Source organism: Galeopterus variegatus, unplaced genomic scaffold (assembly GCF_000696425.1).
Source record: "Galeopterus variegatus unplaced genomic scaffold, G_variegatus-3.0.2 Scaffold2572, whole genome shotgun sequence".
NCBI classification, from domain to species: domain Eukaryota; kingdom Metazoa; phylum Chordata; class Mammalia; order Dermoptera; family Cynocephalidae; genus Galeopterus; species Galeopterus variegatus.
This window is the reverse complement of record NW_007728683.1, coordinates 156,756-181,899: the sequence shown is the minus strand read 5'-3', so window position 1 is coordinate 181,899 and position 25,144 is coordinate 156,756. Positions and strand designations below refer to the sequence as shown.

The window sequence follows — 25,144 nt, the reverse complement described above, 5'->3', positions numbered from 1 at the left end:
TGGGAGCGCCACCACGCTCCCAAGCGGCGCACTGTAGCAGTGCGCCACCGGGCCAGCCCCGGTCACCTTCTTAATATAGAGTTTTAGGTAGTTACTTGATCTGAGTCACCTTTTCTTCATTTATTTCTAAACGAAGAACAAAACCCTTCTCCCAGAATTCTTGGAGGGATTAAGTAAAACAATGTACAGTAACAGGCATTCAAACATGGAGCTTTATCACTGTTAGCTGCTGTCCCTAAACTAAATCTGGGCATCTTCACCCATCAAGAAAAAAACAAAAAACCTGACTTAACAACACAACCCTGCATTGCTCATGTTTCATTTCTCATTCCTCAGGATGTTTCTGAAGTTAAAGAAACCCAGCGTAAGTGTGCTGAGGAACCCACCCCCCACCAGCCCAGCAGGGGTGTCTGTAAGGATCAGATGTGCTGGGGGAGAAGAGCTTCTCCAACAAGAAGGACCCTTCAAGGGAGAGACACTGCAGAACTCCTTATCATAATCTCCACTAGCCGTTGCCAAGTTCTACTTCCATTTTATACTAAGCCTTCTTTTCTGTTTTTGTTTTGGTTTGGTTTTTTCATAAATCTGTACTCAGGATGGAGGCTGGCAGTATCCCTTGAGAACTAAGAACCATGGCTGAAAATACAAAAAAAAGTGCTCAGATTACCCAGTTGTTTGCCAAGGGCATGTGATCTGCTCAGAAGAATGCCAGCACAGGCTGTGGGTCTCGATGGGAGGACAGTAAACTGACAAGCTCAGAATGCTCTCCATGCCAGAAAGGATCTGGGAGTAGGAACAGTGAAAGTTATTCTCCCACATATTTTATCCTTCATCTGAAAGAGAAAGGCTGTCACATTGGGTGGAAAAGGCAAAGCCCCACAGGAGTCTCTGGAAGCCCTTCACCAGGAAGCCAGCCACATACCCACGTATGCCCAGGCTGAGTCCCCATGCCACCTATCAATGGGCATGGTTAGTCGTCCACATGTTCCCAGGCCATGTCCTGAAGTGCCCCCAAGACTATAAGGTTTTAAGGGACAATCAGGCCCTGGTACCTGCTACCCAGAAGCAATCTCCCAAGTTACTGAGGTCCTCAAATTCCTGAGATCAGGCAGATGGTCAAATCAAAGCTTCCAGAAGGGAAGGGTCTCCATAGACAACACAGAAATAAAGGACTTCACCACTCCATGAGACCCTCCTTTTTTATTTTTCATTTTTAAGTCACATCTGATTTTCAAACACTACACTTTCCTGGTGTCCCTGTCTTCTGCAGTAAAGCAACAATTCCCAGGCCTCACTGGCTCGGTAGTTTCCAGTGCCTGACAGCTCCTAGACCTGCTGCTCTGCTCCTGCCTGATCCCACTTGTGCAGGGCCTGGTGTCTCCCACTCAGTTAAGGGCAGGAGAAGCTGCATCTCCAGGACTGTCTCCATGGTGCTGCGCATCTGTTACTCAAGGTGCTTGGCTCTCTACAGCTGCCGTTTCAGACCATCCTCACAACTCTTTAAGGCCTTATTTCTTTTTTTTTTTTTTTTTCCTTTTTGTCTTTTTTTTCGTGACCGGCAACGGATCGCAACACTCAGTGTCGCGCCCATACCGGACCGGGACCGGCAACGGGATCTCAACCCTCGGTGTTGCTCGCTCAGCCAGTGAGCGGCTGGTCTGTATGTGGGATCCGAACCCTCGGCGGGAGCACCACCACGCTCCCAAGCAGCGCACTGTAGCAGTGCGCCACCGGGCCAGCCCTAAGGCCTTATTTCTTATTTTCCCCCATTTTAAAGATGAGGAAGTAGTGTTAAACAACGCCCTTCTCCTCAAGACTGCACAACCAATATATGCAAAGCTGAGTGTTCATGCCTCCGAATTCTGCCTGCCAGGTGGAAAAAAACAGGTGTCAGTGTTCTGGCTGTATAGAAAGAGAAGGGGTTATCAAAGGAGAAGCTACTCCCCAGCCAGGTCACCACAGTCAGGAATCCATACAGCACTTTGGATGGAGCATGTCTGGATGTATAGGACACAGGAGGATTTAGCCACAGATTGAAGCTCTTTTCAGTTTTGTCTTTTTAAGTACTCAATCTGACAGGACAAAAACAACTTCAAGTGCTTTGAATGATTTTTTTCAACAAAGAAAATTAAGTTGCTCCTATATGAGCAAAAAGGCCAAAAAAAAAAGAACATGAGGAAGGAACCTGGGCTCTCCTCTATGCTAAGCATAATACAAACAACAGATCGAAGATTTTTTTAAATTCAATTATTTCCTCATGTGTTTTGGTGGTCAAAACCTTGCAATTTGAGTTGGTCACTCTTAAACATGAATGTCAAAAACAGATCTTTATCTGCCTCCAAAAAAGTATGGATCTTGGGGAAAGAATTTTTTTTTACCTTGATAAGACAGTAATCTACCTTGCTGACTCAAATGTACTTGCATATTAATTGCTTCAGACCCCAAAATCCCTGCTGAACTGGCTAAATTGTGGGCCAAATTCAATAATCCAGCAGCTTCCCATTCAATGCCTCAGCAAGATAACTTTGCATGTTTAATTTAAAAGTACTGATCGCTTTTAAATGAAATGCTAACAACGCAAGCCCATCTGCCGGCCCAAACCACAGACCACAGCTGCATCTCTGATGGACAAGCTGCAAGCTGGAGAGCTGAGACTCAAGTCTGAGCAGCCTTTGGACAACAAGGTAAACAGTTTGCCATCTCTCTTCCAAATGGTATATGTTCCCCCAAAATCAAACTTAAAACATGCCCCTTTAGGTTAATTTCCCTGATATAAAGGCAATGAGATCTAGCTTCAGATACTCAAATATTATCTGCTCTGATTGATTGTATCTGATTAGCAAGAAATACACAGCCCTCTAGCCAATGTGAATGCCTATGCTATTCCAGCTGAACTGACCTAAGGCATTTTTTCCTTTCTCTTTTACAACTGTGTTCCATGTTTGACCCCTCAAATTTATTTTAAGTAGTTTTGCAAACAGTTTCCTCTCCTCCTTCCTCCCTCATGCAGCCAGCATCTCACGTTTCTCAAGCACAGAACATGTTTTGTCCACTTTGGGAAGTGGCACTTGGGGAAGTGGAGAGACTGCTTTGGTAAAATCAGAATCAGAAATAGGTTCCATTCATTTAAGAGATTAAAACAGTATTATCAAAGGCTAGTTTTTATTTCAAGAGAACAAGTCAGAATTAAAGCTGTGATTCCCAGGTGTCAAAATTAACCACAACCTTTCTAGCCTGTAAAAACAAATATTTTACTCCCTGGTATCACAGCAAAATTGCCCTAGAAATATATATAAAATCCCCATATTGTTTCACTACTTAGCTACATACACGCACTAATCACCATACTCAAAATACTTGATTGAATCTTTTCAAACCAAACATCCAAAGCATATTCAATAATAGTAACAATAATTATTACAGTAAAATAACAATTTCAATAATAATAACAGGGATTTGGAGATTAAGGGAATACAGTACAGGGAACACACAGTGAGAGCAGTTTTTAGTGTGTGGTAAAGTAAAAAGGTTTTGATAGTACAGGAAAAGAACAGTAAGTCAATCTGATTCATTTAGGGTTCTGGGCTTCTGGAATCACACGTATTCAATTGTAAAAAGATTCAATATGAATTTTTGAAATGTCAAACAGTAAACAAGTTTAACAGGAAAAAACAGTTCCATTTTGTCCTTGGATTTTATGTACTTCTACCAATTTGCCTGCCCCAAAAAGAACCTGCCTTTAGAAAGTTTTGTTTAGTGGGGCCGGACCGGTGGCGCACTGGATAGTGCACCGCTTGGGAAGCGCGGCGGCGCTCCCGTCCAAGGGTTCGGATCCCCGTCCGAGGGTTCGGATCCCATATACAGACCGGTTCCTGCTCACTGGCTGAGCGAGGCACGGGAGCAACGCCGAGGCTTGCAATCCCGTTGCCGGTCCCCGGTCCGGTACGGGGGCAACACTGAGGGTTGCGATCCGTTGCCGGACACGGAAAAAAGACAAAAAAAAAAAAAAAAAGAAAGTTTTGTTTAGAAATGTCACTTTTAAACTAGGTCTGAGTCAAAATACAGCAGCAGCAAAATCTGGTTCTGGCTTAGAAAACACTCACATGATTTGTCTGGGTGCTGCTTACTCCTCACAAAGAATGATCTGTAAAAGCGGAAGTTTCTAGTGCTTCTCCTCAGCCCCCAAAATACAAATTACTTATCAAAACTACTTCTAGTTTCGTTTTATATGCTGGACATTTTCATGACAAAAACGGTATTTAAATGTTTCATTTTATATGAAAATAAGATGATTTTCATATTTCAAATTTGCCCAAAAGAGACAGTCCTTTAAGACAATTAAAAAGACCTGGTTCCAAAATAATAAAATCTTCACTGAAAATTATTTAGTTCACACATTTTTACTACATAACTTGACTCCGAACAATGTGTTATTTGCTGTATTTGTATTGATCATGGTATACTATTTTGCCATAAGCTTCTACACATGTACCAATGTGCACATAAACTAATGCAACAGTCTGAAATTCACTGGACACCTCTGAAGTCCAATATGTGTGTCTAGAAGCATTTTTTTGAGAAACAGATGACCTACCTATTTACATAAAGGATGTTTACTCCATCTTTATGACTTGTGATTTCTCCAAATTCTAAACGTGCCACATGTTACCTACTGTCTGCTACTCTTCACTCATCTCTTTGCAAATCAATTTTCCTATTTATAAAAACAAACTTGAGCCTGCTCCTCTCATACAAATTTGACAAAAATGAACATCTCTATGTTTTAAAAAATTCACAGCCAACCTCCCCTTTAGTTTAACCAACATATGCAGCAGCAAAACGCAAAATGAGAGAACGTGGGATGTTCTACAGAGCTTGATGAGCTCCTGATAAGGAGTACTTTACCATCCCTAAACGGGTGTTTTCTGGCTCAGCTAAAGATGAAAAGCTTCTAGAAATTCCAGAGACATGCAAATCTGGGGGAAACTGAAAGTCAGCAAGATCCTTTTAAAATTGCTGTAAAAGTCTAACATTTTACTGACAGTTTAAAAACTTTAAGAGATATCATTTATATTTGATATACTTGGAAATGTGAATGCCCAAAAAATAAATAATAAATTAAGGGGGGAGATTTGCTTGCCCATTGAAAAGAGGGCACTCCCAATTAGTCTTTAGAAAAACTGAAGTTTTCTGAATGTTTCACTTTTTTCTCCAGGCCTATACATAGGCATACCTCAGGCTCTGAAAATATTAAGCTATTAAGGGCTTTTCCAGTCCTTAAAATAAGGAATCAACAAAATAAGGTTTTAAAAGGAGGAATCAATTAAAAAGGAGCTTTCCAAAACTTACTCATAAAAATTCATTTATAAGCCTCTTTACAACATTGAACCAATGATCCAGTATGTTCTTTATACTACAGACAATACTATAGCATTTCAGGGAAGCCCACATTTATAGCTGGCAACATAGTCATTAGAGACTCAGAGTCTTTATTATCAGTAGTAAGTAAAAGTAGTGGAAGTAACTGTAATGATGTTTATTAAAAGCTTATCACATACCAGATATATTTCTTCTTATCCTTAAAACTGTTCTTTCTGATTTTGCAGACAAGGATATTGAGGCCCAGAGAAGTTCAGTAATCTGCCCAAGATCATACAGCTAACAAATGTTCAAGCCAGGATTCAAATTCAGTTTCTCAGACTCTAAACCGCAAGCTTTTTCAATTATTCCATGTTTGCATTTATGCTGTTTGTGGGTTTTTTTTTTTTAATATTAATGCATAAATTATTTCAAGAAAAGTTAAGTTCCTTTCATCACGTATTTTTGGGTACAATTACATTTAGCAGTGATTGGCACCTATCATCTTCCAAACACAAAACAAGCCAACACTTCCTGCAGACTGATCATCTCTCCTGATGGACAAAACACACTCTTTCTAACACACCATGCACATCTCTCTTCTGGTTATGGCCCTCGGGCTACGTCGTCTCCCCCACTGTGGCCGTCCTCCTCTCAACGTCAACTGCACTCACAATTTTACACCCAGATCTATACAGTTAAGCACTTATACTCTGATTACTCCAAGTGTGTCAATTTAGTTTCTCTCAAACCAGATAATCACCAATTTAAAAGCAGAGACGAAAATCATGTATTACATATGATATCAGAAACTATCCATCCAGCTTGCCTACCCAACCAAAAACAAGAAGAGATTGTCAACAAATGGTTTATTTTTATGTGAACAGTCTTGTAAAGATTAAAAAATTAAACCATATCTAATTATAATCGCAATAGCTAGCACCATTTACTACACACTGAGTTTTCTAGGTTCTACACATTGAGATAAGTACTGAGATGCACTGAGATAGCTTATCTCATTGGATTCTCACAAAAAACTTGCAAGGTTATTCTCCCCATTTTGAAGATGAGAACACTGAGGTTCACAGCAATGCATCCTCACAAGCTAACCGCAGGGATGGGGTTCAAACCCAGGCCAGTGTGCCAAGCCCTAACTCTTCCAGCTACTCCTTATGACTAAGTACAGCTACAGGTGTCAGGGAAAGGACAAGATGCAGATCCAGGCCTGGTGCTAAGGCTTTACTGCGTGCCTAATAAAGGGTCTCACAACTGAACCCACTTTCTCTCCCTCCTTCTGAGAGTCCTGCCAAGCTTCTTCCAGCACTATGAGTTCCTCAAAAGCAAAGACCATGTCTTTTTCACGGGGGCCAGGTTGGGCTGGCATAGCCCACGTACCTGGGACTCATTAAATGGTGAGGTGATGTTGAATTTTATCAGCCCCTCCCAGAGAACTTCCCTCAGTGTCTGCCAGCCTCCACGTGGCCTGCGACCCCCGGCCTGTTTTGCCAGAGGTCAGTCCCCATTTTTCCACTGATGCTCATCTTTCTGTAAACCTCACTCACTCGATGTCACCTGTAACCGCCCACTGCCCTAGCTGCACAACAGGGGAGTCTGCGAGAGCACACGTGTGAGAGCTGTGTACTGCAGCCCTCTGCACAGCACTCCTCACAAGCCAAAACTAGCCACAGGGCAAGCACCTGGCACCAACAGAAAATGCTGAAGAGACCAACAACCACAAAAGAGGAGATAATTCCTAGCATTAGGGTACCTCCAGAGCATGAGATTTGATCCCAGGCTCAGGACCTGGGATTGACTTGGAGAAAAGGGGAGTTTTGCTGAAGTACTAGTAGGAAAAAGGGGGGTGGGGGTAGAATAGAGGAAGAGAGGAGAGGAGGAGAAGAGGGAGGGGAAAGAGAAGAAAAATAAAAGAAAGAATGCTGATGATGACATTAGACAGGAGAGAGGCCAGCTTTGTCCTGCATCCTGTTAAATAGCTAAGTAAAACAATGAACCTATTTTTTCCCCTCCTCTTCTTTGCCTTAAAAAAATTCAAGAATTCTATTTCCCTCTTTGAAACATAGCTCTTGCATAAATTCAATGCTCTTTCCTGCTGTCTGCAATGCCAAGGGAAGAGGACATTTGACTGTCCCAAGGACCTCAGAAGTGGATACACTCGGGTGTGAAACTACCAGGGCACCAGTCCACAGACAACAGTGGAACAAAGGTTGCTGCCATTTACTAGCACCTGCCACGTCCCAGGACTCTGCTAACTGTACCACAGTTACTACTGCTAGCCCTAACAGCAAGCCCAGAGAGCATAATTCCCCCTCCCTCCTCTTTTAAACAGGTGAAGCTACAGTTCAGAAAAGCATCATGTCCACAGTCACACAATAAACTAGTAGAAGAGGCAAAATTCCATTTTCAATCTTCCTGACTCCAGAGCCGAGGCCTATCGCACCACAGCTTCCTAACTCTCTGGAGGGTTCTGTGAGGCACGGTTTGGAACCTCCTCTGCACTTCCCAGAGGCAGCTATTAATTAGGCACAACAAGCAAAGCACCAAAGCCTAGAGTTTTCACAAACATAAACAATTTCACTTGCTCCAAAATATAAGAAGAAAACCGTGAAGGCTGAAATGAGTCAAAGGTAAATTAGATGCCCCCTACAAGGGGAGAGAATGTTGCTGAGCCCTTCGGGAAGGGATCCGATGCTAGTTAGGAATCTACGTGGGTGGCAGCACAGGCTTTCCGCGCTAGTCAGCTCTCCAGGCTGCAGGGTAGGGCCTCAGGCCCACAAAGGCCTTAAACCACCTCTGGATTTCACCGACCCTTCTCACCAAAGGGCACTTCCACCACGCCAGGGCAGCCAGAGAGCCAGGTAGGGCCAGAAGAAGTAGGGGGGGGAGGGGGGCCCTGAGAGAAGTGGCCAGAGCAAGGCTTTCCTCCAGGTGGCAGGAATAGCTTTCCCAGCCTCATCAGAGTGCCCGTCCCCAAAAGATTGCCATGCAGTCCCTGCAGTTCCCCTCATCTATCTGTGCAAGCCTGCGGACAAGGCTGGAGCTGGAGAGACAGGCCATCCACATGGCAGGCCGGGCCCCCGAGGCACCCTGCCATTATATATACATGGCCACACACAACCCTTCTCTGCTATCTTTATTTGGGGACACCATTCTCAGCAATATTTCTTCCATTTTCAACTCTTCTCCAGTATTGGTAAATATTGATAATTACCTCCAAATGCAAAATCGAAGAAGCAGTTTGTGTTTTGAAATGCGGATCATAATTCAGACTGGAAGCTTACACTAATCATTTGATGTTCACTTGAAAAGACCAGATAGGCTATGCAGGAACATTTCAGTAGGGAAACTGATAAGGAGAAGGGAAATAAAAATTACTGGTATTTACTCAGCCTGCGATGCGTGTGGAAGGAAACTCTTTTAAAAGGGGAGCACTTCAGAATGGTTATTCAATCTGAATTTTACAGATAGCACTGGAAATATTTTCTCACAGAATGCACTCTATCTCTACCATCATATCTCCCCAGTGCGTGGTTCACGTCATTCATTGCAGGAATTCTCACTCAATTTTGATACATTATGAGCTGATGGTGAACCAGAGTACACAAGGCATTCAAGAATCTCACTGGAAGTTACTACCATAGAACATCTGTCCCATTCCCTGCTTGCCAACCCTGCCTTAGGGAGTGAAGACGGAAAACAACCCAGAATCCACACGCAGAAACAACTCTTCATTCCCCTTACAAATGAGGCTCCTTTGGAAACTGAGGGTTCCGGCATTTTTCAGAAATCATCTTCCTGGAAAAACATGGTGTGAGTCTCTTTTGAAAACCTGCAGCTCAAAACCCTTCCTTTCCTACCCAGACCCTTCTACTAAAAGCCAGAACAGGAGCTTCCCAGGGAAGCAAATGAGAAGGCCACCCATGGTTCTCCTTACTAGGCACTGTCAAATTCAAACTTCACATTACACGCCACTGATCAATTAGAAGACCATGGGGATGTCACACATACTAATCTATTCCACAGCTTCTGTGTCATCTATCTTATAAACACACTCCCTTTGGAAGATTTATGTTGCAATCACCAAGGATTAGAAGAAGACATCTGATTTCATACAGGGCTGAGCCTTGGAATCCGGTTTTCCTCCTCGACTGCTATCAGGGATGGAGCAGCAGCACGGCACCTCCCATCTAGACTGCGTTTTGCTTTGCTGCAGATGCTCACAGGGGCTAAGCCATGGATATGCTCAAAGAATCAAATAAACAGACAATCTGGAAAGAACTGGTTTGTCTCCAATCAAGAATCAGTGTCTGTGTCTCTATCCTGTCTAACAATGCCCCACCACCTCCAAATGTTCACCATTACTCAGGGGCCAGAGGGATCACTGCCACAGTAACTGATCCCTACTATGTGCCAGAAGCAACCACCTGTACAATGTGATCACCCACATGTAAGTGCACAAACAGGGGCAGAGAGGCAAGGTGGCACTGGAATGCCCAAGCTAGGGCCAAGTGGGAACTGGAATGCCCAAGCTAGGCCCAGGCCCTTCCTGTGCATGGGCCCTTCTCACTTCACTACACCACCCCATCGCCTCTGGCATGTCCTCAGTTTATGGGCCTTGCTACCGCTGTTGTTTTCAGTTAAACTCTCGGGTGTTCACATCCTGGAGGCCTGAAATTACTAGTACAGGTTGCAGGGTGGTGCACAGGGGTGATGTTAGATCCCAATTCTGGCACAGGCTGTAATTTGGTGGGATAGGAGTTGCATACCAGTACGTGTCTTTCTGGCTTGAAAGTCTCTATAGGAAAACACCGTGGAAGAACTGAAAATTGGCAGATCCTTATACAAAAGCAGACACGAGGCAGGGAGATCACTGTTTTTTCTCCTGGAAAGTTCTTGCTTTGGTTAATACCATGAACTTGCAGAAAAAGAAAACTGAGTGTAGAAGGGTTGATGACATAAGCTCACATCTTCAAATGCTTTAAAAGTTAAGTCAGATAATCCTTACACTGATATTTGAAAGGGGGAGAAAATACATCTGACCCCTTGCTTCAAACAAAAATCTTTCCATGTGGTTTTTAATTAGAAAGCAGTTGTTTTGCTTTCCCAACACTTCTTAACCTCTGCCATTGTAGATACAAGCCTGCAAACCATATTTTCATTGATTAAAAAAAAAATTAAAAATAAACGTTGAAAAAAACAGTATTTTTTTTTAAGGACAAAAAGACAGCAAGCAGCAATCCTTTGGAGGGATCAGGCACTTAAAGGCATATATGGGAAGACATCATGGCTGTGGCTTACAGTTTATTTTGTCTTGAAAAAGTCCGAGGTCATTTTAACTATGCTGACCTGTGAACCTACACATTTATCACCCCATCCAAGACTGTAAGCAAATACTGCCCTCTTGTGCACCAAACAGTTCTGGAGTCGGCATGAGATGACTTCCACCCCTCCAGCCTATGGACAGCCTGCAATCGTGCAGCTGGGTCTCCCTGGGGCTTGGAGATGTGTCAGGAAGAGGATGACACACATCTGTTACAACAGTGCTTGCTAAAATGTCCCCAGACTGCCTTCCGAGACAGATTTTAAGATAAGAAGAAGAGGGGAAGATTCAGCTGAAGAAATCAGACCAAACATAACTGACTTCTATCTTTCCTAGAAAATATTCATTCCTCGAAAAAAAACTTCATTGGTTGCCACAGCAAGTTTTGTTTTTATGTACTTTAAAAAACTTAGAAACGATTAATGTACCTACAATAATGAGTAACTAGTACCTCTTTTTACCTAGAAAGTCTTTGCCAGGAAAAGAGATTCCATCTGATTCTAGAGGGGGAAAAACAGGATGGGAGAACCCAAGTTGTGGTTTCTCAGACAAATCCCCTTAAGCACAGTCATATGTTCTTCCTTTCCTTTCTGAGGAGCCTCCAACCAGGTGGGGTTAGTTGTAAACATTTTCTCCTCTAACCCATGGACAGTGTTCTGTCTCCAGAAGACCAAATTGGCATCTCAAGAGAGCCTTAAACGATGTAAATTACTGTTCCCTTACTAAAGAATACAAGAAAAGTCAAAGCAGAAAAACATCCACGCAAATGTGAGATAAAGTGTGCCTGCTCATCAGGAACCTCAGGGGCAAGGCCCTGTTCTTCTCTAAAATGAATTTCCAGTTCTGGTTCTGAAGGACAAATCATCCAAATGTCAGCACCCTCCACTCCTGGGCACAATCCAAGACCAGCCAAGTAATATGCCAAACTCATTTCTGGGGGGAAAAGAAAAGACCAACTTTGCCCCCAGTGCATTACCTTCAACCCAAAAGGCCTCCTCAGCAGAAAGGGGATAGAGGGAAATACTTGGGGGAGAGTGCTCCCCAAAGCTATCTAGGGAAAGGAGCACTGACCAGGAGTCAGGGTGGGCTAGGTGCCAGCATTTTATTTACTAGTTCCATGACTTCAGATACTTCGTTCAATACTTCTGATGTCCAATCCTTGGTTCAGTGGTTCAGCAATGTTTCCTTAACCTCTACATGGCCTATAAATCATAAGCACCCAGTAGATCAATGTTTAATGGCCAAACACAATCACAGAGTAGTGAAATGTCTAACTCACTTGATGCCAAGATTGCTGGCCAACCCCTATGTCCACTTCAGCACATCCCTCTACCATGGGAAGAAGATGGGGGTTATAGCACCAGAAACAGGACTGAGGATGAATACAGGCCAGTAGGATAGCTATACTGAGACCAGACACCTCCAGAAGGCTGCTCTGTCTCCTTCCCTCTCCCTCTTCCACATATCAGAGCAAAATGTGCTGTTGCTCACCCTCTAACAAAGCCAGGACTGACAAAGAATCCAAACACAAGTACTGACACACACAGAGTCAGCCCCTGTATCCGTGGGTTCTGCGTCCATGGATTCAACCAACCACGGACCAAAAATATTCAGGAAAAAACAACAACAACAATACAACAGTAAAAAACAATACAAACAAAAAATATAGTATAACAACTATTTACGTAGCATTTACATTGCGTTAGGTATTATAAATAATCTAGAGATGATATAAAGTATATGGGAGGATGTACATAGGTTATACACAAATACTACACCACTTTATATCAGGGACTTAATTCTGGTATCCTGAGGGGGCAGGGGGTAGTCCTGGAATCAATCCCACACAGATACCTGCGGACGACTGTATTTGTCCAAATATACCTGTACACAGCCCAACAGCAGGTCTCTTGTGGAAACCGGTTCTGACACTGTCTCACTTGCCGACTAGCCTCAAGCTGTATCCTGCCTCAGGGCCCTCTCGTGTGCTACCCTTTTGGTCTAGAACCACTACCCCAACACTCCAGTGGCTGGCTCTGGTACCTCTTCCAGATTTTAGCTTCAACTTCATTGCCTGAGAAAGGCCTTCCCTGGCCTCTAGATGCCCCATATATCTATTAATCCCTGTCTGGGCATCCTGTATTGTCCTTCTTAGCACTTATCACAATTTGTAATTCTCCATATATTTTTTTTTTACTTCTGCCTCCTGCACTGGACGGTGAGCTCCATGAAAGCAGGAGCCCCTTCTGCTTTGGATTTCTTTCTTTTTCTTTTTTTAAAGATGTCCGATAACAGGATCTTAACCCTTGACTTGGTGTTGTCAGCACCACGCTCACCCAGTGAGCAAACCGGCCATCCCTATATGGGATCCGAACCTGTGGCCTTGGTGTTATCAGCACCACACTCTCCCGAGTGAGCCACAGGCTGGCCCTGCTTTGGATTTCTGACCACTGGAAACCCAGCGCCTGATATGCAGTAGGGTGCTCAGGGTTTGTTGAATGAATTAATTAATGTAATGACCTACCTTTCCTTCTACATCATCTAAGTTTAAGGAATGACGTCACCTAGCTAAATCTTCAGAATACTAAGAATTCTGGGGAAAGAAATGAAAGAGAGCCAGGGAACCAGGCCAGGTGTTCAAAGAGCCCTAACCTGTTGCAAAGGACAGGTAACAGAACAAGGAAGATGACTGGGTAGGTCCTGGAGGGCCTCCCTTCTGAGGAGCCCATCTCAAACACCACACACCCATCACCAGCCCCAAGGCCTGAGGGACCTATGACTATGACTTCACATATTTACAGTTGTCTTTGGACTTCCCATGAGAAAACACATGAGGAACTAAAGGATGAAACTGGCTAATTGATGGAGGTGAGTGACACGCAGGAGCAACAGGATCTGCAGAGGCGCACTCACTCAGAAAGTCTCAGGGAAGGACCAGGACAGAAACAGCATCAAATCTCTACCCTCTTGCCTCAAAGAGCCTTCCTCTTTTTCCCCAGGAAGTTTCTTATTGTACAAGCCTTTTGTAATGGTGTGTGGGACCCCAAGTTCACCTCTGACCTCCCAGGTTCCTAACAACCTGGCCTCCAGGAATTTTACATTCAGGAGGAACTCTGGACCCATAGCTTGATGATCAGAGAGTGACCTCTTTTTGTCTTGTTGTCAAATAAGACCTTGGCAGAGATGGAATCTCCTATGGACAGCTAGAATGCCCAGTGTGCCTTAGGGGGGCCTCCTTTCCCTTCACCTTCACAGACTATTTGCAGAACAACCACAGGCATCAGCCACAGGCTTGTGTTATGCTCATTTCCCCATCCCTGAGCTCTGGGGCAGATTTAAAAGCCCTGGTCCTGTGTCAGAATCAGGTCTGAATTAATACCCTTCCTCCAAAGATCTCCAGTAGCAAAGTGAAAACAGATGCACTAGACAATGCCCTTTGAAAGCCCAGCAAGGACGACTGGTGACAGTGCAGCCCCTGGCTCTGAAAGAAACCTTAAGGTTAAAGGTTCACAGAGGCAGAAGAATTACCAAAGTACAAGTTTGTTCAAATTTCCTCCGGCAGATTTAAACAACCAGGGTCAAGCTGAAGACTGCCGGCAAAAACCTATGAGACAACTCAGCCCCTTTGAACTGCATGGAGAAAGGAAAATATACGGTCTGAGAGGGATCTATGTTATAGCTTTTTAAAATGTTCTTGAAAGGGTCACCCCTGTTAACTCAAAATCAGCCTGTTGAAGGATGTTTGAAAACTGCTTCTCTAAAACAACAGGGCCGCCGGGCCCTCACGGTGTGTGGTGGCTGTGCTGGGGTCGCCTCGTTCCCGGTATTAGTGTGCTGACCCTCTGTGGGCCGTGAAATTGTCAGCCATGCTGAGGACTTTGGTCATTAGCCAATGGAGAGCGACTGAAGACTTTCACACATGGAAATAAAATAATTATATTAACAATTTAGGAAGAGTTTGTGGCTAGAGTAGAAGATCGTTGTAAAAAGGAGGGCTGAAATCAGGGAGACGGTGCATGGGAATGTTGTACTCCTCCAGGCGGGAGCTCACAGAAGCCTACCTTAAGGTAGCTATAGGGACAGGAGCTGCGCCGGTTAGAGAAGAAGCAGGAGGGACGAGGCTTGGTAACCGACTCGTATGAAGGTGGAGGAGGACATGCTGAGGATTGTTCCACGGGCCATGCTTTGGCAGAATGAAGGCATCACTGGCTAGGAAGGTGAGGAAGGTGAGAGAGTGTCTTTCAGACATGGAGTCTGAAGGCCTGTAGGGAAACAGGTCTAGAAGGCCTGTAGGGAAACAGGTCTAGAAGGCCTGTAGGGAAACAGGTCTAGAAGTCCAGGGAAGGCCTGGAACACAGGCTGGGACCTCAGGAAGAGGATGGCTCTAGTGACCAAACAATACACAGGGGACTCAATCCCAAATTGACAATAAGGACACAGAACCCAGCCCATTCCTCAGTCCGTCCAGCCTTGCACCACCAAATACAGCAACCATGAGCTACATGTGCCTATTTAAATTTAAATGAATTACATTTTCAGTTCCTCAGCTGCACCAGCCACAAGGCAAGTGCTCAAATGGACACATGAGAACGTGCAGCTATAGAACACTCCCACCATCATAGAAAGTTCTGCTGGGAAGTGCTAATCAAGCCCCTGCAGAGATTTGTTAAAACGCTGTTCTTGGCAGCCAAAGTGTCTGTCAGCCCACTCTCCACAGTGCTGAATGCCTAAGGTAGACAGTGCTGGGCTGGCCAACACCTCAGGGCTTCCCTTTCCAGTATCTGGTCTGCTTGTCTGTGGGTGTCAAATAGCAGTTCTGAAGAAATGGAGTCCTTCTGGGCTGGCCCGGTGGTGCACTCGGTAGAGTGCAGCGCTTGGGAGTGCGGTGGCGCTCCCGCCGAGGGTTCGGATCCCATATAGAGACCGGTCCACTCACTGGTTGAGCGCGGTGCGGACGTGACACCGAGGGTTGCAATACCGAGGGTTGCGACCCCGTTGCCGGTCGCAGTACGGGCGCGACACTGAGGGTTACGATCCTGTTACCGGTCACGAAAAAAGACAAAAAGGGAAAAAAAAAAAAAAAAAGAAATGGAGTCCTTCTTATGTGAAATCCTTTTCTCTAGAGTATAAGCTCTGAAGACCATCTCTGAATGTGCCCAGGATCATCATTTTAGAGAATAGGGAACACTGGGAACACACATACAAGGGTTTTGGTGTTTATGGCAAAAGGTCCTGAAATTCACTTGGAAATGACCACAAGCAAAGCAATTTTTTTTTCAAGTACCACACTACAATGGAACTCAGAAGGCTGAGCTCAATCCCAATGTCAGATGACCAAGGATAAGCCATTGACCCTCCTAGGGCTTTTAGCAACCAAAATAAATCTCTGGTAAAGGACAGAGCTACAAGGCCAGGCAAGGCAGATTCCTGAGGCCAAGCAGGGCAATGTTAGCAAATTCCAAGCACTAATTTTAAAAGAAAAAAGTCAGGTTTATCTTTAGGTAGCACCTGTGCATGCCACCAAATAAATATCCTCAGGAAGTAGGTTAGAGACAAAGAAAATTATTATAGTCTTTCTGAAGGCCTCAAGACAAGAGAGGCATCATCACAACACAAGAGATATGGAAAGAGGGAAAGTCAACTTCTCTCTCAACAGCAAAAGTTGTTTTTTCTCCTGCCAAGAGAGGATCACCCACATTCACTAAGTCCTCCCTACCCACCCAACAAAGGCCACTTCAAAGCAGCAGGAGCCTAATCACACAGCACAAGAAAATAAAAGACCCAATTAGTGAAAAACAAAACTCAAATATTCCAGGGGAGAATAGATGCAGAAATCTCTATTTCTGACAATTTGATTTATATATAAACTGCTCCTTAGGAGCCACAATTTTCTACCAAAGCAGGCATGCGCTGTGGTCTAAAGGCAGCTGCTGGGCATTGCCAGGGCCTCTGAAACCAGAGACTTGCTAACTGGGTGACCTGCAGTGGGCTGCCCACCTCGTGGAGCCTCATTCTTACGAACTGTGCAATGCAGATGAAAACACTCCCCTCAGAGACTGGCTGGGAGGACAGCAAGAGAATCTAAGGGTCTAGAACAGCATCCAGCAGACTGTAGACATTCCCCAAAAGTCCCTTCCTTCCCTCTTTCCTTCTGAGAGGCAGAACCGCCACTCGGCCTCTGTTCAGCACTCCCACAACTGCCCCCCAGAGCCTCGTTTTCCTTCCTGATGCAGTCTTCCCTGCCTGCCTGTGGCATTCCCCTTCCTCTCGCTCTTCTAGCTAGATCAGAGAGCTGTGATTGGAATGGAGACAGCAATACCTGGCCCCTAGACCTCTGATCGGACTCGGAGAGAGCTCCCTAAAAGCCATGAGAAGGATCTCCCAGTGTAAAAGCTACCTGCCCTCCTCTTACAAGAGGCTCTCCGAGCTGCTGAGCTCTGGTCCCAGCCAGCCTCTGGCACTGGGCCTGACCCCCGTGTACTCCTCCCCTAGGAACTTCACACTCCAGCCCTCCCTTTGACTCTGTTTGTGTCCACTCTGAATCCTCTAGCTGGAATGCCGCCCATCTTCTTCAGTGGCAAAATCTCAACCATCCTTCAAAATTCCAACGAGACAGTCCCTCTTCCCAGGGCCTCCCCTGACTGGCCTGTGATCTCGCCAACCCGGCCTCACCTCCTCTCACTTCCTATTTATGCAAGAGCCAGCCACACTGATCTGCTCCTTCTTTAGCCAGGGCCGCTCTCATGACTCTGGACTTTGCTAAGCCTATTCCCTGTGTCTGTTCTGCCCAGAAATCTGCAGGCCAACCTTCCAGGCCCAGCCCCACATTCCCTCCAATGGACGCCCTTCCTTCCCAGGTAGGCACTCATATCTCCATGCTCCTCTCTACCAAAGCCCTTACAACTCGGCATCTTATCTTAACTGACTGTTGGCACAGCCCCTGCCCCTCTGCCCTGCTTGAAACTGTGAGCCTCTTGAGGACAGGCACAGCTGCACATCTGCCCTCACACACCAAGGCAAAACCATGCAATGGGTGTGTGTAGAATTTCGGCGTAAGTGAATAAAAACACAAATAGCAGCACCATCTGATCCTCTCCCACCAGACAGGCTGCCAAAAGCCCTCAAAACAGGGGAGATGAGCTCAAGTAAGGCATGTGACAGAAAGAGGCAGCAACTTGAAAAGCACATCCCACTCCGCTATACACTTAAAAATGGTTAAGATGGGAAATGTCATATATGATGTGTATCTTACCACAATTAGAAATAAATAAAAATGGATTTTTTATAAAAGGAATGAAATACAGGTTCATGCTACAACGTGAACTTTAAAAGCATATGTTAAGTGAAAGAGGCCAGACACAAAAGGTCACATATTTTATGATTCCATTTCTATGAAATGTCCAGAATAGGCAAATCTATAGAGACGTTATAGTGGTTGCCTAGGCCTGGGCGGGGGAGGCAGGGGAATGGGGGATGACTGCTAGTGGGTTTCTTTATGGTGTGATGAAAATGTTCCAAACTTAGATTGTGGCAATGGCTGTACAACTCTATGAATATACTGAAAACCACTGAGTGTACACTTGAAGTGGATGGATTTTATGGTATGTGAATTTTACCTCAATAAAAAACTTTAAAAAAATTATTGATTATCAACTATATGCCAGGTTCTGGGTTGGCCCTAGAGCTACAGAGATGATTCCAACATTGTCTCTGCCCCACGATGCTTCCAGGCTAATGAAAAACCAGCTGTCACAGCAGAGTGCAGTAACTCCAGTAGTGGAGGCATGATGTGCGATCCAGGTTCAGACCCTGCGAGGGCTTGCTCTCTTGCTCCCTGCCCCCCATGAGGCTGCCTCAGAAATACCAGGCTCCACTCTCACCAAGACTGGGGACTCCAGGATACCCAGAGTACCAGAGCTACAGACACCATCTTCTGCATGGTATCAAAGCCCTTGCCAGTAAAAGGGCATACAGAATTGAGCTCTAAGGCAAGAGTGCCTCGTACCCAGCCTGTTAAGCCTCCATCAAAGAAAAGAATGACAGAGAGAGAAATATGTCTTAGGGCTTAGTTTACAGGCCATTTCCTGGGATGCCTGCCCAAATCTTAGTCCAACGTGGGTGGAGTGATTTTGAAGAAAAACCCAAGAGACATGCTGATGGAAAACAAAGGAGATGCTCAGTGAAAAGTTTAAAAGCAATTAATTTTAAATGATTACAGCTTTACAAAAATCTGTGGCTCTGATTTCCTTCTGACTTTGATTATAACCTTCCAGCAAAATATTTGCCTCAAGAAGGCAAAGTCTTTGCATTATTTTCTATTCCTAGCATGACTACAAAAATATTCATTGATTTAACATTTGATATGTTTTGTTCTCAAGGGCAAGCCCCATGAGAAGAAAAATGTACCCCAACGGAATGAAATATGACTACCTGCTTCCATTTTTCTTTCCTGTTGGTTCCTGCTCAAATATTCTGCATTAATTTAAACTCAAGGCTATTTCTCTGATGCTGTACTACTCCCCACACTGTCACCCAAACCAGAGCAAAGTCACCCATAGTCCAGCGCCAAGAAAAAGTGCTGCAGACAAAGCTCAATTTGAGAGTCTCCTGGAGACAGCTAAAGGCATCCAGCTTGGAAAGAGATCAGGTGGGGTTAGAGAGCGATAAGGTACCAAGTAAAACAGGAAAACTTGTATTTGAGTAGAAGCACACTTGGTACTGAGTGAGGCAGACTTCCTATTGGACATGACAAGCTTTGAAGCAAGTGAAGGCAGAGACTCCAGTATCAGCTGCAGCTTCCCTTGATGGTAGAGGACACCACACTGCAGAAATGGTACTGGAGAGCAGAATCTTCCAGTTATGATGTGACCCTTTTAATGAGGAAGAGAAAACAAAAGGTGGCTTTCACTGGGTGGCACAAAGGAGCAGGGGACTAAGGCCTGACAGCTCCTAGGAGCTAAAGAGATCAGGGTGAAGGGAGCATTTCCACTTAGAACAACCCCTTCAAAAATGCCTCAGCATTTTAGGACAGATATATATAACTACCACAATCCAACATAATGTCTTCCTACACAGATTCTCATAAAAAGACTAGGGGCAAAGGAAACAAAGTGGCCTTTTGTTCGTTTTTGCATTAGAATAATACCCAAATTCCTCGTAACTGCCAAGGCCTGTATGGCCAGGCCCCAGTTTGTTATCTCTTCTTGTGCCATGGATGAAAACACACATTCATTAACGCACATGAACCCCATTCCTTTCATGAGTCCAAAGAAAGTACTTCAGACAGACTGCAAAGGGACTGAAGGACACACTTCTTGATGAGACAGACCACAGGGGCAAGAGCTCTCTCCACACCAGCACCAAGAGCACAGAAAGTCGGAAAAACAGAGAAGGCAAAGTAGCTTAAGTTTTACAAAGAATGTTCTCTCCAGGCTGCAGAGACAAAAATCTGTCAGGCTCTTGGTTGTTTAACCCTCCAAGGAGAGTAACCTGAGTCAGACTTACAAGTCTTTTGCAGCTCTCTCAGCTCTGGGCAGGGAGGGCCCAGAAAGGATCTGAGCCACGCAGGGAGTGCCGCTTGCACAGTGGGTACAAGTGGCAAGAGATTCAGGAGACAAGTCGTGGCAGAAGAGCTGCTGTTCATTAACAACCCGAACAAAAGACCAGGAGACAATACACTGTTAATCCTAGCAGCCACCAGAGAACTATAAATTGCCAAGCCAAGATACCAGCATTTTTCAACCCTCCTCTTTCCTGCTGGAGTTAGATTGAGGATGAGTCCAAGTCTCTCACCCCCACCCAAGTCTTTAAAACATACATTACTGAATCTTTCTGAAGTTCTAACCCTGAAAGATTTATATTCTAAAATGGATTCAAGAAAAATACTTCCTTGAAACACTACTACAGGGGCTAGAGTAGACGGGTACACTTTTTCATTCACACTAAGAACGCTGGAGTGTGGGTTGTGTAGTCGATCAACATGAGTTCAAACCCAGCTCTTACTCTTTATTAACTGTGTTCCCTGAACCTCTCTGAGCTGTGGTGTTTTTCATCTGTAAAATGGGAACATCATCTACTACCTCCCACGACTGCGGTGAGGGCTGAACAATGACGACAAAAATATGGCATAAAGACAGCACTAAATAAATGCCAAATGCTACTGTCACTTTGACTCCACGGCACTCTTAGGAGTTTTATCTGTGGCCACATGGATCAAGGGAGATAAAACCCAATTTTCTCTAAGTTAAGAAAGGATTTCTCTCTCTCTCTCTCTGTGTGTGTGTGTGTGTGTGTGTGTGTGTGTGTGTGTGTGTGTGTAAGGTGTGTGTGTGTGTGTGTGTGTGTGTGTGTGTGTGTGTGTGTGTAAGTGTTTTGGGGAGAGCAGTGGCTCTCTCTGTGTGTGTGTGTGTGTGTGTGTGTGTGTGTGTGTGTGTAAGTGTTTTGGGGAGAGCAGTGGAATTACAGAGAGCCAGATTTAATTTAAGACATATTAAACTTCAGAGATATCATCATGGAACTCAGACAATTGTTCTAATTTCCTTCTCCTGGGGATAACATATTCCACAAGGGGTCTAAATCATTCACAGTAAGCCAGGAACTCTAACAAGAGCACAATCTCCCAGGAATCCCAGGTACAGATACATCTAGAGAAAACCATACCTCCTGCCAGTGGGAGTCCCTATCCAGAAATCTCGCATCTTTTTATCTAAAGCTGGGGCCTGATCACGTCGCAAACCTGCTTTAACAACCTTCCAAGGAGCTCCTAGGCACTTAGGAGAAATCTACGCTAAGGGCCACTCTCTAGGATTTGGCCCTCCAACCCTTCCACCTTCATCTTCAGTACACCTTCCACACACCATGCTGATTTCCAGCCATACCTAAATGCTAGCAGTTGTCTCTGATTCTAAACAGACAAAATTGCACATTCAAGCCTCAGAGTCCTGCCCAGGCAGTTCCCCCACCTACGAAAGCTCTCCTTCCCTGTATCATACCCTATACCCTGCCCCTCAGCAAAGTGAGCTATTCCTGCTTTTCCCCTGTGTGAAATGAACTTCAGTAAATCACTCTGTACACAGCACAGTGTCCTCTCCCAGGTTCTGCTGTAAGTTCCTAAAGGGGAGGGAAAAGAACAAACATGCATTAGGTACTTACAGCAGGCCAGGCTCTATGCTAATTGCTTTCTGTCCACTAATCCACAAAGAAGGTTCTCTGCTCACTATAACCAGCTAACCCAGTATTTGTATACAGGATTCACTCATTTAAACTTACTGAATGCCTACCGGATGCCAGGCTCTGGCCCACGAGCTGAGAACACACTGGTAAATAAGACAATGCTCCTGCTCTACCCTCATGGACCTCACATTCTACCAGGGGACAGATAACTGACAAGTAAACACATAAAGAGCATCAGAGAGTGAAAAGGGCTAGCAAGGAAACAAAACGGGACATGAGGAAAATACAAGGGGGTGAGGGTTAGGGACGTAGCTTTAAATAGGTAGATTGGGGGACGCCTCTCTGAGGAGGTGACATTTAAGCTGAGACTTAAATAATAAGGAGCTAGACATACCAAGCAGAGGCAACAGCAGGTGCACTGATCCTGAGGGAAGCAGCTTGGCCCATTTGAGAAGCAGAAATGAGGCCAGTGTGACTGAAGGTCAGGAGCAAGAGAGAGCAGTTGATGAGGCTGAGAGGAAAGCAAAACCAGACCGTAGGTCCTGTAGGCCCTAACAAGGAGACTGGATTTTACCCGAAGCACAATGAGAATCCCCTGGATTGTCCTGAAGCAGAGAGCTAACATGATGTGATGAACATCTGTAAAAGGAGTGCACTGCCTACTGGGCAAAGAATGAATTAGAGCGAGAAGGAGGGCGAGCAGGCAGGGTTCAGAATTGCAGGAGTCCAGATGCCATAGCCAGGATCCAGCCTGGGGAGCCATTCCAAGAAGGCAAAGATGTCCACAGGTATACAGATCATGAGGTTAAGTGAAGGTATGAACCATATCCAGATTAGGGGCAGAAGAGTTGGATTTCAACACCAGCCTGAGGGAGTTTACTTGCCAAGTATCAGTTTCCTCATCTGAAAAACAGGGCTGACACTCCCACTACACAGGGTGCTGCACAGACACAAGTTCCTAGCAGCAGGGCCAGCCACAGCAGGCACTCAAATGGGAGCAGCCTTCCCTTCCAAAGAAAAACAATCTACTTTTTTTTTTCTCATTTCCCTGAAAAGGAAGGTGGGAATGTGATCTATTTAAGGAAGAATGGTAGCAGCCTTGGTCTCTCCATTCCAATGAGCTCAGGCCACATTTTAATACCTGGTAAGAGGATAAGGAAAGTCTCCTCACTCAGGAGTTGAGAAAAGTAACAAGAGTGACCACGTATGTATAAGAATAGAAAAATTCCTCTTCTACAGTTGTATGGTCCAAACCAAGGACATGCCAAATTCTCTGGAGTGTTACAATTTGGCTATACAGGACGAGGATGGTGCTGAAACCTTTTCATCATATGAAGAGCTTCTCTATAAATGTGTATATAGGCAGAGGGTGGGGGTGCATAGAGTGCACTGGGAAAGCAAAGGGCTCTAGCATCAGAGTCAGGCAGACCTGGGCTGTGCCATTAACTGCCCCTAAGTCCCAACTTCCCCAACTGTTAAATGGCAGCCACCACACTCCTTGTGGGGTTTGGCCAAGAAGGAGCAAACATGCGAGAAAAGCCGGGCCAGATAGAAAGTGAGAGATGGCCATCCTCCGCCAGCACGCAGAGATCCAGAATTAGGTTCAAGGGTCACACGGCTAGTAAGGAACAAAGTCAGGCTTCAAGCCCAGTTTTTTTTTTATTCCAAAAGTATGTCTTTCACCATTTACCTACACCATTTACTAGAAAAGACTAAGAACTTGCCTTCTCATTTTTTTTTAACCCATCCGTGCCTTCCACCTCCAACCTAGACTGGCTCAGAGTGTGTATCCTAAAATGTTTTGAATATGACCAAACATAATTCAGTCATAAGAGTAGGGGAAAGGGGTAGAGAATTGCGTGCCCTTTAATGACAACTGAAACATGGATTGAGCAGAAGACTTTAGATAGTGTGACTGTGGGCAAGTCTCTTCACCTCTTCAAGACTCCATTACTTCTACTGCTATATGGGGAAATGATCTTAGACTTCCTGCAGCATGGAACAGTTGAGAGGTCACAGAGATGGGAGTACTTAAACTCATCACTATAGCTGGGACCCAGAATGCCCAATGACCAATGAGGCCATCTGCCACCAAGCCAATAATCATCTGTCTGATATATATTTCCATATGTGCTTGCAGGCATACAGAATATCACTGGGAGGAAACACAAGGAAATGGAAACAGGAAGGTAATCAGGTACCGGTGTCAGCAGTGAGAAGTAGACTTAGCTATAAAGAATACACTCTTGTGCCATGTGCTTGTATTACTGTATTATTATTTTTTTTTCTAAAAACAAAACAAGTTTTAGAGCCCTGTGTGGGTGTGGAAAAGTAATCGACAAAGATATACAAGTAACAGGGGTTCTGTCTGGAGGGATGGGAGGAATCCAGAATTGAAGAGAGAGGAGTGATTAAGAGGACTTCTGCCTTATTTGTAACATTCTATTTCTTCACAAGTAGCATGTATTCGTGTATTATCTGTGTAATTAAAAATTAACTAAATGGCACATCTTAGGAGGCATTTTGGCTGCACCCATCACGACTGAACACACACATGCCCTTTGCCCCAGCCAGTTCAGTTCTAGGAGCTTACCCTACAGATACAGTAGCACACACACCAAAAGACTTCTATTCTAGACTGTTCACTGCAGCATGGCTAGCAAACACTGGAAAAGACATAGAGGTCCGTCATTAAGAAGTTAAAATGTTGGTACGAATGTGCAATGGAATTCTAGACGAGTTTTAAAAAGGATGATGTTGCTTGGTATGTACAGACATGGCGCACTCTCCAGACAGTGTTGATTGAAACGGTGTATAAAGAAAAGGGGAAAAGAGGATTTACCTGTACACAGATATGTTTGCATTTACGGGGGGGTTTCTGAAATGACACACAAGAAACCGGGAACAGTGGCTGACTCTGGGAACAGGAACCCAGGAACCAAAGGACAGGTGAATGGAGACTTCTTGGAGATTTTTTATGCATACGCTTCCTGTGGCTTCCGAGTTTTCTTAATCCGTTCGTGTACTTCACACACCTTTTATGTTTTGTAAACCCTTGTCTTTTTATAGGCTGAGCGCCCCGCTGCTCGGCGTGTTGGCTGGGAAGCCCCCCGCGCCCGCCCGCCCACCGGCCCGCGCTCACCGCCGATGATGGTCCGGATGAGCGAGGCGTGCCCGGGGCAGTCGACCAGCGTGACCTGCAGCAACGGCTCGGGCTCGCGCTCTTTCCCGGCCTCGGCCGCCTCCCGGGGCGCGGGCAGCGCCGGCCGCAGGCGA

At 45.0% G+C, this 25,144-nt stretch overlaps 1 protein-coding gene across 1 annotated transcript in view; it reads right to left on the bottom strand.

Moving 5' to 3' along the window:
* EEFSEC (eukaryotic elongation factor, selenocysteine-tRNA-specific) overlaps nucleotides 1-25,144 on the bottom strand; it is a 115,640-nt gene that overhangs the window by 89,306 nt on the left and 1,190 nt on the right. Inside the window, exon 2 of the mRNA XM_008582330.1 lies at nucleotides 25,011-25,110. Within this exon, the coding sequence (XP_008580552.1) occupies nucleotides 25,011-25,110 (100 nt within the window). The remainder of the gene's footprint in view (nucleotides 1-25,010; nucleotides 25,111-25,144) is intronic.